This window comes from Camelus bactrianus, chromosome 35, assembly GCF_048773025.1.
Source record: "Camelus bactrianus isolate YW-2024 breed Bactrian camel chromosome 35, ASM4877302v1, whole genome shotgun sequence".
In the NCBI taxonomy this organism is placed as follows: domain Eukaryota; kingdom Metazoa; phylum Chordata; class Mammalia; order Artiodactyla; family Camelidae; genus Camelus; species Camelus bactrianus.
In genome coordinates this window covers 24,150,645-24,167,725 of record NC_133573.1, presented here as the reverse complement: position 1 = coordinate 24,167,725, position 17,081 = coordinate 24,150,645, and the positions used below count along the sequence as shown (strand labels likewise).

General features: G+C 42.6%; 1 protein-coding gene across 3 annotated transcripts in view; it reads right to left on the bottom strand.

Annotated features, from left to right (window-relative positions):
* Positions 1 to 17,081, bottom strand: part of CAMK1D (calcium/calmodulin dependent protein kinase ID) — a 344,956-nt gene that overhangs the window by 115,104 nt on the left and 212,771 nt on the right. For all 3 annotated transcript variants that reach the window (XM_045515802.2, XM_010953717.3, XM_074358483.1), the window contains exon 3: positions 9,826 to 9,900. In XM_045515802.2, coding sequence (XP_045371758.2) covers positions 9,826 to 9,900 — 75 coding nt within the window. The remainder of the gene's footprint in view (positions 1 to 9,825; positions 9,901 to 17,081) is intronic.

Here is a 17,081-nt window from a genome sequence, read left to right as displayed (position 1 = left end):
AATGTTTTTAACTTGGAAAATGCTCTCTATATAAGTGCTTCAACACCTAGTACATTCAGGGCAAATCCTGCTAAACAGAAATATTCTACATTGTCAATTTTAAATCAAAATATGTAAGTATTTCAGCCCAAATATCTTTTTAATAGTTACTGTCATTTTGCTCTCTTTCTTGGATAAATACTACCTTTCTTTGATGAGTACTTAGAAAAGACAAACCTTGTCAAATAAATTGTCTCTACTGATGACTTTTTAAATGTTTCTCAACATTTGAATACTGCATAATGGACATAAAATTATCCAATTAAAAATAGGAGCTCCACCAAGACACCGCCCACAGGTTGAGTTATTCCAAAGCACAATCACAGACTGTCAAAACTCTTCTACGTTATCTGAGCTCTCATCATGTAATTTGTTCAGTTTCTTTTGTAGGGATGTGGGGTTTTTTTTTTTTTTTTTTGGTAGGGATGTGTTTTAAGTTTTGTTTCCAATAAGTGCAATTTGCTGAAAACATCAAAAGCTGCTTTATTTTTTTTTTTGCACTGAACTTGTTGAATATTTTGATTAAAGATTTCCAACTGTTTTTTAACCAAGATGACCAAAATATGGGGCATTTGTTTTCAAAGAAGTTTGATACCATTTTAGTGTCTTTATATCAATTTACAAAGTACCATCCTTACAGGCTCATACAGTTCTAATATCCAGTGGATGGAGCATTAGGTAGCTTAGAAGAGCAATGTCTGGAGAAAGTGGAAAACAAAAGAATGGAAGAAGAATCTCACCAGAACCACAGGAAAGGAGAGCTGAGCAGTGCTGGGACTGGGGTGAGACTGGGGAACATTTAATTTCTAGCAGCTCCAAGCCACCCGAATGTGTGCTATCCTCCAGTGGTGCCCAGTAGCCCTGACGTAGGGGCTGAGGATGCAGGCACTTGCACTGATGCCAAGTTTTGCGTCTGCAAGGTGGATATAGCAGACAAAGAAGGATGCTCGCAGGGAAGTGACCATGGGGGATACTGGAAGGGTTTAGACTGGATAAGGAAGCCCGAGGAAGGAGTCATTGGGGGGTTCTCAATCATACCAAAGAAGAGGTAAATTAAAAAACTGAAGTACTATTGTCAGCTAGGCTGAAAAAAGACATATAGGCTGGTGAAGATTAAGATTATAGAGCCGAAATAGTTCTGGGGAACACCATTCTAGAAAGTGTCTATGGGATTGTGTGATAGGAGAGGAGGTGTTGAAAACCACTAAAGGTTATCACGTGGGTTGTCCACAGGGACACTGAGAGTACCATACTCGTCATCCCAATCACTGAAGGAGGGGGTAGAAGTCGCTGTGTCAGACACCAAAGTCTTTAGTGTATAAAAGAAGATGGAGTCAAAAAGTACAAACTTCCAGTTACAAGATAAACAAGTACTAGGGATGTAATGTACATTATAAATATAATTAACACTGCTGTATGTTACATATAAAAGTTGTTAAGAGAGTAAAGCCTAAAAGTTCTCATCGCAAGAAAAAGAATGTTTCTGTTTCTTTAATTTTGTGCTGATATGAAATGATGGATGTTTAACTAAACTTATTGCAATCATCACTTCATGATGTACATCAATCTAATCATTATGCTGTCCACCTTAAACGTGGACAGTGCTGCCTGTCAATTCTATCTCGATAAAACTGGAAGAAGAAAAATAAACAAATAAATAAAACTGGAAGAAAAAAAATGGGGAGCTGGTAGAGACAAGAAAATCTGGCCAAGAACAGAGCTTGAGAGTCTGAGCCACAAAGGAGCAAGGGTTTTCATTTCAAGATGTAAAATTAATCATCTAGATGTGGCAATGGGGAAATCTAGCAGAATTCTAAACACCTGCTTCAAAACCGGAACCAGAGGACCTCTCTACGGCCCTAGCCTTTCCCGTTCGCCCTGCCATGTGTGAAATCGAATTTCCTACATTCATCAGGGATGCCAAGTCAGCATTGTCACCAACATGCCTTATTTATAAAGCCCCATGGATTCAAAGAGATAAGACACGGTTTTAGAAATATCATCTTGGGAAACGGAGAGACTGAGCTAGTGAATGCAGAAAACTCAACTAGTGGATTTCTAACGTCAGCACTTGTTTCTTGGAGTTTTGCGCTGAGGAAATAGGGACAGCAGATGAAGTGCGAGGCCACAGAGACCTGAAACCTCAGGCTTGTCTAGGACAAGTGCCCAAACAACAAGAACCCCCTGCTTTACGGACAGACCCAGCAAGGCCAGGCTGATCTGTCTCATAGGAGGCAGGAGGGAGCCTGGCATCCGTGGCCCCCAGCCCCGGACCCTTGCTCTTTCCAGTTGCAGCATTCCAAAAGGTTCCCAAATATGCCCTGTGAGATCGCCCCCCAGTCTCCTTCCGCATCCCTGACAAAACCTCCCAAACAGGAAAAGTGACGGAGTTTACACCTTCACTCCTAGTAGCCTCAACTTTTCCCATGACATAGCCTGAAAAACCATTCGGATTTCCATGGTTCCAAGGAAGGGGCGGTGATTCTCTCAAAAGGACAGAAGCTGGGGTGGGATTAGATTATTTCCAAGGTTACCATGGGCTACATCCCATGACTCAATGGTTTCTGCCCTGCAGGGGCTTGGATTTAAATTGGCAGGCCAGGATGTAACCACTGAAAAGTAAATGCAGCTTGACCGCAGTAAACTTTGGAGTGTTCTAGAGCTCTCCCCTCAGACCTCTTCCCTGTTACCTGCTTCCTCCTCCTGAACCCAGGCCCCCACTTGGCATGGCCCCCCACTCTCCTGGGAGCCCTTCTGCTGCACCTGCTCACCTGCCCTCATCCAGCCTCCCCGGCCAGGCCCCTTGGTCTGCCACTACCACAGGCCGCATCTGCTCACTCCCATCCCATACCGGCCGTTCTGCTGCCGGGACACTTTCTCTGGCAGCCACGCGCAGGGCTGGCCGTCACATGCAGGGCTGGCCACACCATCTGCTGGACCCAGAGCAAAATAAAGAGGAGCAATTGGCGCCGGACGCAGCACGTCTTCCCGAGTCGCCAGCGCTGCTGCCGCGGGGTCCCTGAACCGAGGGCGCCTGGGCTCCCTCCGCTCGGCCATGGCCCCCCACCCACGCCGCGGTGCAGGCCCCCGAGGTCGCCGCCGCCTCCGAGGCTGCTGCTGCTCCTGCTGCTGAGCGTCGTCGTCGAGCTGCTGGGCACCCAGGCCCGCGCTGAGCCCGCCGCCGGGAGCGCCGTCCCCACGCAGAGCCGCCGGCGCGTGGCTGCCACGCTCTCGGGTTCGTGCAGCGCGCCCGGCAGGACCTGCGGGGGACGGCCTACTGCCCGCACGCCCATACGGAGACCCTCCTGCTGCAGGCTGAGCGCCCGGCCCTGTGTGCCTGCTGGCCGGCTGGGCGCTGAGGGCCTGGAGCCAGCACTTTCCTTCATCGATAAACACCTGGCCCAGCCAAAAAAAAAAAAAAAAAAGAGGAGCAATCGTATACAATGACTGCTTTCCTCAAGGTTCTTGCAGGATGCTCTGGTGTCACAGGGAAGGTTCTGGTGGAGGAGACGTCTTTGTGTGGAGGGTGATTAGGGCTAGCCAGATGGATGTGCCGAGCACAGGGTGGGGTGGGGAGGGGAGCTGTGCTCCAGGCTGAAGGGCTGGTACAAAGAGAGGCTTTAGGGAGCCTGGGTGGGATAAGGAGGGCTTTAGCCTATGTTCTAAAAGAAAAGAGTGTCTAGATGCCTGAGAAGGGTAGGAAATTGGGAAGACATGAGAGAAAACCTGAGGCCAGAACACCCACATCCTATTTGCAGGGCATGAGGAAATTGGCTTGGTTGGAGTAGAATGTCTTTATCTTTTAATAAGTCATCAAATAGAACTGCAATTCAGGGGGGCATCTCAAACTAGAATGTCTAATCTGATATATTCAGAAATTTATTACTCCATAGGCACCCTTTTTACAAGCCCCAAATGTTTATCTACTAGGGAATTAGAAGCAATGAAGTCCATGGTGATAGCTATTTTTTATTTTACAAGCCCCAATTGCTGACTCTACAGCTTTACATGTATCCTTAAATCAAATAAATATGTGTACAACATGTAAGTTAATAAATGGATAGTTTCTGATGCTTTATATTCTATGCATGACTACTCTTTATGTGCTTTTATGGGTCCTCAAATTTGAGTATTAGTGACCAGACGTTACTTATCAAAATTTTTACAATTGTTCTATAATGCATGGGACTTTTAAATCGTGCATACTTTTAAGAGCTCGTTAGAAATTTCAGAAAGATGTTCAATTTTGTTCAAATTAGATAAAATGGGTAAGATGATGTTTAGAAAAGTACTGTAAAAATATTTCTGTCAAACAGGATTGCTTTAAAAACATGGTTATATAAAGTCAAAACTTATAAGAGACAAAGAAAGATATTATACACTGGCAAAAGCGTCCTATTCACCAAGAAAAATAGTACCTGTACCAAACATGTACCGAACATCAGAGCTCCAAAATATACGACGCAAACGTGGGCAGGATTGAATGGAGAAACAGAGCGCTCTATAAAAATAGGAGACTTCAATACGTTACTCTCCATAATAGATGGAACAGCCAAGCAGAACATCAGTGTGGAAACAGAGGACCTGCATATCACGACAGACCAATCAGCCCTAACAGACATACAGAACACACAATCCAACAACAGCAGAATGCACATTTTGTCACATTCACATGGAATGTGCTCCAGGATATGTCAGGCCGCAAAACACAAAAAAGGAAATACATTTTAAAATACTGAAATCATACAAAGTATCTTCTCCAATCACAATGGAAGGAAACTAGAAATCAACGGCAGAAAGAAAATTGGAAAGCTGACAAATAGGCAGAAATTAACACATTCTTAAACAGCCAGGGTCAAAGAAGAAATCACAAAAGAAAGGAGAAAACCTCTTGAAACAAATGAAAATGGAAACACAGCATACCAAAACTTACAGGATTCAGCAAAAGCAGAGCTAAGAGGAAAATTTATGGTTGTAAATGCTTTACATTAAAAAAAGATCTCAAAAACATGACTGTATGTTGTCACACAGTTGAACCTAGTAAAATCGATTCATGATTATATTGGATGTTGGCTTTTATCTTTTCCTTCTTAACTATCTAAGGTCTTTAAATCTCAGTAGGTTTTCCAGTGGCAGGAAAAACAAACAAACAAACAAAACATATTAAGTAATTAACCTGGAGGATAACAAAAAAGCAGCAGCTGCAGCCAAAAGTACTGAGTTTGCCTCTGCCAAGGTCTCCAGTCGTACCTCCCACCAAGATGTCTCAGGCAGACTGAAACCCCACAGGACATAACTGCATACAGAGTGACCCCCCAAAGACAGATCCCAATAGTCTGAGCACCTTATAGATGGCATCCTTCACAGACTGAACCCTCCACAGACTAAATCTCTCACAAACTGGACACCCATGGACTAAATCTGTCCCCAGACCACACCCCTCAAAGAATGGGCCCTCCATAGACTGGACCCCGACATTCTAAATCCTCACAGGCTGGACCTCTTCACAGACTACACTACTCACAAACTGGACCTCCCACAGACTGGACCTCCGCAGACCGAGCCCCTCATCCCACCGAGCCTCCTCAGTGTCTGTGTACCAGCTCTTCAGCGTGGAGCGCCCCACCTCACCCCCCGGTGACCCAGAGCTCCCTGCACAAAGCTCGAGGGCTGCAGTGGTGTGCATTATGAAGACTCTTCCACACAGAGAGGCACGGAGACCATCGGCCATGCCTCGTGTGTGTCCCCAACCCCCTTCTCAGCCACCCAATACCGAACAGAAGCCAAAGACCCTCTAAGCTCTCAGTTAGTGCCTGTTGTGAACAGAGATAACATTTTGGTAATTTGTATGGAAATATATTAAGGTGTCGTAGTCAAAAACACTTTTGTCTTCATTATTATGCTTGGCTACTTAGAAAAGATTTTCTGTTGGGAGTAATAATTTGTGTTCAGATTAAAACTGTTTCTGGGAACACACTGCATGAATTATGAATACAATATCCACGTGAAGCTAACACCGGCAATCCACAAACGGGGAGCTGTTCAAATAGCTTTGTGCACCAGAAGCTGCATATATTTTTGTGTCTTGGGCTGCTCAGGAATTAAATTAACTTTCTTCGAAGAAAGTGTGCTTCATCATTAGTTTTCAGGCTCAGCAGGTAACTAACTAGTCATACATATCTTAATGCTACCATGGGATTAAAAGGAATACAGAAATGTTAGAAATACTTGTATCTCACGTGGAGTACGTACAACACAACAGAGCACAATATTGGTAAAACATGCTCATCCCTTCCTTCATTAGTTGAAAAAAATTACTTAAAGAAACATGACCACTTCTGTGAATGGCTTAAGATTGCTTTAGTGATTTCCTTTGATATTATTTAGTAAATTTTTTTTACTCCCTCACAAACCACTATAAAAAACACAGCACATTTTCTAGTTAGCTGTGCTTTTACTGGGAGATATAAATAAGTGGAGAGAATGGTCATGTATGGATTGAAAAGCTTGATTTTTTTTTCAGTTGTCAATTGTTCCCAAAGTGATCTACAGATTCAATGCAATCCCAGACAAAATTCCCACTGCATTTTTGGGGGGTAAAGGGTAAGCTAATTGTAAAATTTATAGGAAAATGTAAATAATCTAGAATATCCAAAACAATTTTAAGAGAATAATAAAATTAAAGAACTACACTATCTGATTTCAAGACTTACGAGGAAACTACAGTAAATAAGGCAGAGTGGTATTAACAAAAGGACACATATAGAGTAATGGAATATTATAATGAGTCTAGAAATCAATCCAGCCAGTCAACAGATTTTTAACAAAGGTGCCAAAGTAATTAATTGAGAAAAGAAAAGTCTTCTCAAGAAATGGTGTTGAAACGTGGACATCCCTATGGGGGGAAAAATGACTATCATCCTTACCTCACACCACACGTAAAAATTAACTTGAAGTTGACCTTGAAAGAGACCTAAGTGGAAAAGCTAAAACTCTAAAACTTCTAGAAAAATAAATTTGCAGACTTGCGGTAGGCAAAGACTTCTCATTACAGGGCACAAAAAGCACAAACCATAAGAGAAAATAAATTGGTAAGTTGAACTTTACCACCATTAAAACTTTACCTATTCAAAAGGTACCGTTAAGAATTAGGTGATGGTTTCTTAGATATGACACCAAAACCATTAAGTAACAAAAGGAAAAATAAACTGGACTACATCAATATTGAAAACTTTGGACTGCAAATGATACCAACAAGAACATAAAAGGGCAACTCAGAGGACAGAAGAATATTTGCAAATCATATGTCTAATCAAGGACTCATAAATAAGCCTAATTACTACCTCCCCCAACAAAATTTTTAAAAATTAAATTAAATTTAAATTTAAAAAAATGTAAAGTAATGAGAACCAATGAAAAAAGAATTTAACAGCTTGCAATTAGCATATCCAACATTTGTGTGTGTGAGTGCCTCTCAACTGCTTAATGGTGCACAGAAAGCTTTTTTTCCTTCAGTACATCATTCATATCCCCTCTAGATCTGGATTTTGTGATTAATTTTCCTGACAAACCTTATGGAGAGCCCCCTGAGAGTTCATTCTAACCCACCTCCTCTCTGCATTAATACAAATTCTGAATGAGTGTGGTCCCTGTTAAGGAGGTCTTGGGGACAATGGCACAAGAGAGAAGAAATCCAGGATAGAAAAGCTCAGCAAAGGGGTGGGGACAGCTGTGCCAATACAACCTGAAAACTTTGTTCCAAAGTTCGTGCCGTTCCAGACACTTTAACACTCTCCTGCCACCTCGTCTTTACACAAGCTTCTGCTGCTGCGTATACAATCAAGTTGCTTAGACAGGTAGAATTTAAATGTACTTGACCTTTACCTCATAAAATTACAGACCATCTGCAGAGACAAACTGATGAAATGATATCATGTCCAGAAAGAAAGCAGTCTGCACGGAGGACCTATTATTTAGAACAGGCTATTTATTTCTCACACGTTTTTCCCATTCAGTACTCACTCTAGTCCTCTAATGTAAATCTTATTATTATGAATTTCTTTTCCGTTAAAGAAACTGGTACTCAGAGGGGCCCAGTTATTTGCCCAAATTCACCCAGCTAGTAAGAGGCAGAGTTGAGATGTACATATTTGGGGTGCTTTCCACTGATTTATTTAGTGACCGTTTCATAAACAGAGAACTTAGAGCAAGTGAATACATATAGCTTCGGACTCAAGTGTTAGTACTTTGTTTTTTGGCATCGCCAATAAAAAAAGCATACATTTAAATATTCTACTGACACTTGTGAGGCTTTTTCTTGTCACCAAAATGTCATATTTTTCCTATTGAGCAGTCAATATTTGGTAGGAAAGTGATTCACCTACTTCTTTAAGGGTAGACTCTGTATAAAACAAAATCACATAAGCTTCTAGGGAGTGTATCAAACTTGAGGACTCCTGTGCTCTCCAGGAAGAACCAGAAATGTGACCAATCATAAAATAAACAAAATAGCAAGGAACTAGGAAAGCCTGCACTTAAGTAACTGAACGTTAACACAGAACCAGCAGCCACTGGCTGAATCACAGCTGACAACACCGTCCCCAGTCTGTTAAACTGCTGGTCACCACCTCGGACTATCATGTCAGAGAAAAGTCACCCATAAGCTTCCAACTTGGACACTTAAAAAAATGTTTATACAAAAATGTCATAGTCTACTAAAAGTATTTTAAAGGTAATGAAAGATTAAATAAAGGCATTGATAAACACTTACTAGCATCCTAACACGATTCCAAGTTAATGTATTGTTTAAACATGTGTAAGGAAAAGGAGAACTGATGAAAAATAAATTGTTAGCCTGACCCTCAACTCTTTTAAATACCTTGGGGAATCCAAAGTCTGAAAAGCATTAATAAATACTGAAATTTAAGTATATATTTTAACCTTCAACAAAAATCTTCTTTGTCCCCTCAGCTCAAGAGCATGGTGTTCCAGAATTTATTTACTCAGGTAGCGGTGAAAATGCAGCACTCTTACACAGTTTCCATCACTTAATTATAATAAATTTAGTCCTGGGATACGCCTATGAATTACATCACTTAGAATAAAGTAGGGAGGCTAATTTCATCTCACATTAAAACACACACACACACACACACACATTCAAGTAACGTTTCTACCTAGATATTTAGCTTTATTATTTCTTCCAACTTCTGGTAATCTCCAGAGTTACTGGAATGCAGAAATAGTCTAATGGGGGTGATAATGTCATAGCCTGACTCCAATTATATGCCTCTCATGCCTGGCATGAATCCCATGTGTACTTATCCGCCAGCAGGAGAGTAGAAGGGAAGGGACAGAACACAAGCTACCATCTGCTATCAGCCCCCAGCCTCCCTAGAGATGAAGACAAGGGTGGGAGTTTCTCCTGGAGACAAGAGCAGAATGTACTTCACAGTGGGCCCACTGAAGTGTTTTCAGGAAGCAACATTTGGACCTTGCACAATAATAAGCTAAAGAGACATCCTATAAATACATTGACCCTGCAGTAATAGCATCGGATTCCACTGTGAGGACTCGAGATTTTCAGTCTGGTCCAGCAGCTGCAGGTGAGATCAAGTGTTCGACCTGCTGTCTTTAGATGGACGGGTTCTCCCCGGTGACTCACAGTGCTCACCACTCCCTGTGGTCTTAGCCGGCCCACTCCGTTAGTGTCTTTACCAGCTGGCCCTTTAGGTATTTGAGTTTGCAACCCCCGGTCTGTACTCATCAATTAAACAAGTTACTTACAGTTGCATGACCAAGTACAAGTGATTCGGGCTTTCATAAATGTCTTCCAGGGCCACAATGTTTTCATGCTTAATCCTGAAAGAAAAAAAAAAAGCACACACAATAGTAAGTACAGTGAGACCTGAAAACTTTAAAAGACAGATGTCATTACTGCAAAAAGTTCTGAGACAGAATCTAAACTCCTTAATGTGACATTAAGACTCCTCTCAGTCTTGTCCCCAAACTTCCCCCCGTCTAGACCCATCTCTCCTGCTCTCTGTTCCTCTCCATTCCAGAGGCTCTGTATCCTACAACGTAGCACTACTGGATGCGCTGTCACTGCTTCTTGTGTATCACAGCCTCCTTGCATTTATTCACAGAGGAGTGGGCCAAATCCCCGTTACCTTGCATGGCCCAGCTCAGATGGCTGGGCCCCTGAGGAGAATTTAACTGCTCCCTCTTCTGTCCTCTCACAGTGGCCATCACAGACTGGCCCTAACAGGCCATTGTTTGTAAATCTATCCCCATAACAGCCTAGATGTCCCAGGGAAGAGTTTCATAGTCATGTTCATGACCCCAGTGTAAGCGATGGAAAACCAGACTGACCTCCTCACTGGGCAGTCATCACCACCACCAACAAAGGGCAGTTCGGGACCCCGAGTGAACTAGACTGGTGCTACCCCAAGAGCGGCTCCCAAACAGGCAGCACCAGCATCTTCTGGGAGATTGTTAGAAATGCACGTTCTCAGGCTGCGCCCCGTCATACAGACTCAGGATCCCTGGGGCTGGAGCCAGAACTCTGTTTTAACACGCTCCTCAGATGATCAGCCTGCACAAAGTGAAGCTGGAGAAATTCTGTATCAAACCAGTGCTTCTCAAACCTCCGTGTGCACGTGAGCCACCTGGGGTTCTGGTCCCACTGCACATTTTGGCTCAGTGGGTCCAGGGCAGGGCCTGGGAGCCTGCATTTCTAACAAGACCCCAGGAGTTGCTGGTGCTGCTGGTTGCAGACCACACTCTGAGAGCAAAGGCCTAGGTACTGAACAGAAGGAGAAGGAAATGGTCTAATTCTAGCCCCTTGAACTACCAATTAGGAATAGCTTCTGCTCAGAATGTAAAGCTTGGTGTTCCTTTAAAGCATTTGAGAGAAGAATCATTTCATTACTCTATGAGCTAATTAGCTCTTACCACAAGCTTTTTCTCTGAAATGACTGCTGTGCCATTTAAAAGCAAGCATTTAATGTGCAGATTCCCATGAACCCTTGAAAGCAGGGACACCATGTTACTCCCATTGTTTCCTAGCATAGAGCTGCTTGATAAATGTTTGCTGAATGAATACATGATACTTAAAGGTTGTTGCTACCACACAGCAAGAATCATTGTTTAGTTCAGGAAAACAGATGTGATTTTCCTAAGTGTGAGATGTCTTCCCCTCAAAAGAAGTTTCTAAGATGGAACAAATATTATCTTCCCTTCGAGAAGATGAAAGAAGAGAACAAAACTAATTAACTAAGAGAGGCGATGCATTGCTTTGATTGCCTCAGCTCTTAGCAGTCAATGCAGTTATTTGCAGCAAATGAGAAGACAGATTATACCAAATTCACCTTTCACCAGATTCCAGTGCCGAGAACCTAATTATTTATTCGTTACCAGTAGTTTCTGCGGCCCCTGAGCAAAATAATATTAGCAACGTATCATATGAACCAAATAGACTATGCCACCAAGGAAACCACGAGAGGCTAACTGGGGACTGCCGAGATCTTAGAGGTTTGTGGAATTATCATTATCGGATACCTCTGAAAGAATACAACCAAAACCAGTATATAGTACATGGAGTTTCCCCTTTTTTCAAATTCAAAAATGTCACTGGAATCAATCACCTAGGCACAAATATTTTCTTTCAGTGGAGTTAATTTGGAAGTTAATTCAGAGCTTAGAGCTATGGGAACATGAAAGGAATGGGGTTATGTGCAGCATTACCAAATAAAATGCAGGGCACCCAGTTCCATTCAATTCTAGATAAACAGTGAATACTTTTAAAATATAAGTACGTCCCAAATAGCGCATCGTTGTTTATCTGAAATGCAAATGTACCTGGGAGCTAGATGTGGCCACTCTGGGTACACGAATTACAGCGAGCCTCCGAACTGGGCTCAGGGGTTTGTACCTGCAGCCCCGGCTCCCCTCAGAGGTTTAGCCAAGAAGACAGTCTGAGCCCTGGAAGTGATTCAGCTGTATACAAGGAACCAACTACGTACAAAGCACTTGCCAGCCAAAGCAGGAGACTAATAAATTAAGACTAGAAATCCCTTCTTTGGATGCAGGGGATGGAGAAATTAAAGTCTATTTAACCTGCTATGAGTTCTCACAGTGGTTGAAATGATATTGCTACTGACTGTCCCTCTTAGCTGATGAATCAATCAAGCAAGCAATTGCCATTTCCTGACTTTCTTCTGCTCTGTGTCTGGGGGAACACAGGAAAATAGAAAATAAGGTTTAGCCCTCAAAACTCTTATCACCTTGATGGAGAGACTCATGAAACAATTAGGGAAGAATGAAATGCCATCCTCTGCAAAAATGCTGTTAAATTCAGAGAAAGCCAGGCCCATGTGGTTCAGAATTATGGAGAAGGCCTCAAAAAATGATGGAGGCTGAGCTGATTGGGTAATGTGTGAAATAAGCACGTCAGAAATTTCAAAGAAATCCTAAAATGGCCTCTTAAATGTCTCTTAAGAAAAGCGGTGTAATTAACATGTAAACGGCAGAATGTGATGGAAGGAAGCGCTCTGACCTCCCACCACCCTTCTCAGGGACTGCATTCCACCCTCAGATTCTACAAAAACTGAACTTCAAATGGTAATACTACTTTAGTGATCTAGGTTATCTTCACAAAATGCCGGGTGACTATCCAGCCACCCATCTTCCAGGAGCCCACCATGTCCCAGGCCCAGTACCAGGAATCACAAGAGCCACATCTCGGCCCTCATGGAGGTCACACGCTGGGCATCGGCTGCAGCAATGACACTTCACAGGTGGTCCTTCTTATATTTGTCAGAAATTAGCCTCGTTATAATTAGTATCGACTCCCGGGAGCCACACAGAACCAGCTTACACCCTGTTCTCACATATCCTGCAACTATTCAAGGGATATAGTTTCCCTACTTCGCTTACTCTTCTTATCTCCCCAGCATGGTTTATGGTCCGCTCATCATGCCGCTGTCACTCTTGTTTGTTCAGACTACAGGACTCTGAAGTGAAAGTAATGATCCCAACATAAAATACAGAACCAAGAACAGGGTACTAAAAGCAGAGTAGAGCTATTAACCATCATGAGCTGAATACTATACTTTTGCAAATGAAGTCTAACTACAGGTTCATTGTTTTAGGCAGGTGCACAACCGTTGGCATATAGAGAATATAAACTCCATGGAGGTGGGGGGTTTTGACTGGTTCACTGCTGTCTCCCCAGTACTAAGGAAAGTGCACAGCAGGCAGTACTTTCAATACATATTTCCTGAAAGGATGAGTGAATGGATGAGAGGGAGAAGACAAAGGTCAGGGTCCATTAAATAATCAGATCGTTTTTACCTGAACTTCTACCGCACAAGACTTACTCTGGCTTGAGTTTCATGTCTTCACCTTAGCTTCATAAACTTCAGTCTTTTTGGGTTCCATGCAATGCTTCAGATGATCAGAAATATTCTGAAGTTTGATTCTCTCATCTATTTTATTTACTGCTCCTCTCAAATTTGGGCCATCTGCATATTTTGTTGGTACACATCCATCCCATACGTGTCCATCCAAATTCCTAGTTTGAGTCTTAAGTGGGAAAGTTATCTGCCAGAGCTCCATGGTACTCCACCAGAGAACCCCATCAAGGAAAACAAGACACTAATCAGCTGACTTCAATGGCTGTTGAGTTGCAAACCCAGCAGAACTATCGTCTAGCCCATGTTACATACTAAACGTAAGTGGACAATGTGATTCTTTGCTGAAATGGCATTCCTCAGTTTTGCACACCACATAATACTATCTGCAAGGGAAATGGGATGTTTGGGAAGATCTGTTCTTAGTAAACCCATGGGGACTCCTAGCAACCACTACAGTCTTAACTAAATAATTATAAGCCATCTGCTTATAATCATTCCAGAACTTTGCTGGGCATTGGAGTCAAACTTTCCTATCTACACATCTCATATTCTACCTTTTTTGTGTTTGGAAAATTTACCAACATCTCTTATATTGTTTTCTCAAACATTTCAACTGTGGCCCTTTTGTGATAAGTGCAGTTCCCTTGGTCTGCTGGCATGTAACACATCTAAATCGAGTGAACTAATTTTGTAACTTTCTTCAGGCCCCACTTACATAGATGCTTTATATATACCATTTATTGGGTGCTAACTGTGTGTCAAGACCATACTAAGTATTTTTAAGAATTTCATTTAATACAGCAACTCTACAAAGTGGCTATCGTTCTACCCATTTTTAAAAGACAAAAACTAAGATCCCAAGAGGCTAAGTGTTCCAAGGTCATACAACGGATAACTGAAATTGCTAAGATTCTCTCAAGCCCATGTTCAAGCAATCATGGTATAACTCCATTATTAGCTAACTTATAATGAGAATATTAAAGAACTTGTATAAGTTCAGAGTTATTTGTATAAAATTATAACACTGAAAGTCAAAGTATTAAATTTCGTAACTAACAATATAATATCCACTTTTGGAGGGTGGGTAGAGATTCGTTGGCCTACCCTGCAATGTATTGGAAGTGCTCAGGGTATGTGGCTGTAAATATCCTGAAGGATGAAATCCCCCAGGTCAAAGTGAACCAGAGGCAGAGGTACTCAGAAGCAGGGGGAACAGTTAGGAGTCCAGAAATTATACCTGGGAAGAGCCTTTCACCAGCTCACATCTGCTGGTGTCATCCGAAGGGGGAATAAAGTGGACAGAAAAGAGGTGGGGAATCTTAGCTACAAGCCAATGGACAACCAAGGTTCTGCCAACCTTGCATAGCTAAATCCCAGTAGGTCTTTCCAAAACACAGCCAGGAGGACCTTCATACATACAGAATATTCATGCCCAAACAGCAAACCTTTCTAAAATGTGCATAATTCAAAGGAATAATGTCACTAAAAGCAACCTGGCGATGAAAAGAACCTCCCTTAATTTTGATCACTTATCTACCAGGTCCAAAGTAAACACTGGCTGGCACATCTCTGTACAGAGGATAAATGGTTTAGGTGGTAATCCACACTAAAATCTCCATAATCTCCAATAGTGGACAGAAGAGGTGGGCCCAGGCAGAGAGAGGGAGAGAAAAGCCAAATGGGAAAACAGCATGTGGGCACTGATGCAGACTTCTGCCTGCATGGTAACTGACAGCCACGCAAGAAAACCCCAGAACGAGCCAGGAAAACGTTTTAAAGTTAATTCATGCAAAAAACCATGCCAAATGCACAAGCAGGCCCCATTTCAAAGCCCCCGAGCTGGAGGGAACATCAGAATCCAAAGGACAGGCGTTCTGCTGAACACACACACTTCTATGAAACAACAGTGGTGTCATTTCCCCTTCTGCTTTAATTCTCCACAGTTTAAGGAGCCACAAATTTTGAACTCCATGTAAAACAAAGAAAATTAGAAAAACACAAAAGGGAAGAGAAAGTCCAACATATTTTGCTTTTTTTCATCCTATCACGGTTAACTGATCTGGAGCGGGGAAGAAGCCATGGCAGCATTTATAAGCATCAGGAGAATTATCAGAAGGAAAAGGCAAGAAAACACTTTTCCTTTGTGTGCTCATTGGCAAAGGTTGCCTCCTGCTCAAGTTAAGAGGCCCCAGGAGGGTAAGAGATGGACAGAAGTATAATTAGAAGTGGCAGACAGGAGACAAGGTCATTAGCAGCGAAGACAGAACAAAGCTGGTGGAGGAATGGACCTCGGCTCAGGGGCGCAGGGGCGCAAGGCAGAAGTTATGTCAATGAGCCGTGACCAGCCTCCTGTCCACCTCCGCCAAGCACTTGTGGGTTAACCGTCCAGTCTGGAAAAGTTCTCTCTCGGGGAAACACAGTCCCTCTGAAGCAAAGACCATAAAGGACTAGATCTGTCACCACCTACCACTATTTTTTTCAAAACAGCCCAGAAACTTGAAATTTCATTCACACAAAAAAAGACACCGTGGTTCTCTGGCATGACAAGTGGCCTCAGAAATATTTGAAGAATATTCTGATATCTTGGCAAACACTCTTACTTGTCTAAGTAAAGGCTATGTTTTCTTTTTCTGAAATAAACAAAATCATTTCCTCCTTTCTTGGGTCAGATTTTTTTTCCCTCCCATTATAAGCAGTACAGGAAAGCATGCTGAGAAAATCAGGATATTGTCAGTCACAAGGGAAAGTGATAGAGCTGAAATATTTGCCAGATGGTGTTTAAAATAATAATACCTTTCCTTTTTATAACTTAACAGGCGCGTCCACAGATGTTATCGCATTTCAGTCCCACAACCACTCTGCAAAGCAGGCATTATTATTCCTATCTTATAGACGATCGCTCCTAGTTTATAATCACTTAATTGTCCTCCCTTCCTCCCTCTGGTCTTGCTCTGTTTCTAGTCATGCTCCATGCTGTTTCCTGAGCCATCATTTGACAATACAGACTCGATCAAACGTCTTATCTTGAAATCCTTTGCTGGCTCCCCGTAGTCCGGAATAAAGGATAACGACCTGACATGACCTACAAGGTCCCACGTTGCTTGGTCCTCACCTGCCCGTTCCATCCTATCTTCCGCTGCCATTTCACACCAAACCTTTACTGGGCCCGGGCAGCTCTCGCACACCTGTGCCCACCTTCACTGACCGTATAGGTGTACTCGTCCCTCTCCTGTCTTCTCACTCACCGACTCATCCTCTGAGACCCATTCTCCATCACCTCCACTGAGATCCCCTTGCTATTCCTTACCTCCTGCAGGACTGATACCCTCTCCTCTGGGCGACCCCACTCCTTTTATCACCGTGTTGTACACACTGCATTGCAGCCATCTGTTTGTATGCATATGTGTGTACATATGCAAATGGTTTTAGATGCAGAGACTAAAAGTCTAGAAGGATACATGTCAAACTGGTAACTAGTACCTCAAAACGGGTGCTAGGATGGGAGGAACGTTTTTACCTTCTATTTTTTTTTAACAGAGTTTCTTCATGTGAACCATAGAACAGAGAAAAATGATTCGAGTGACTATTTTCTCAATGCTCGCAAGGACAGCACCATACTGATTGCAT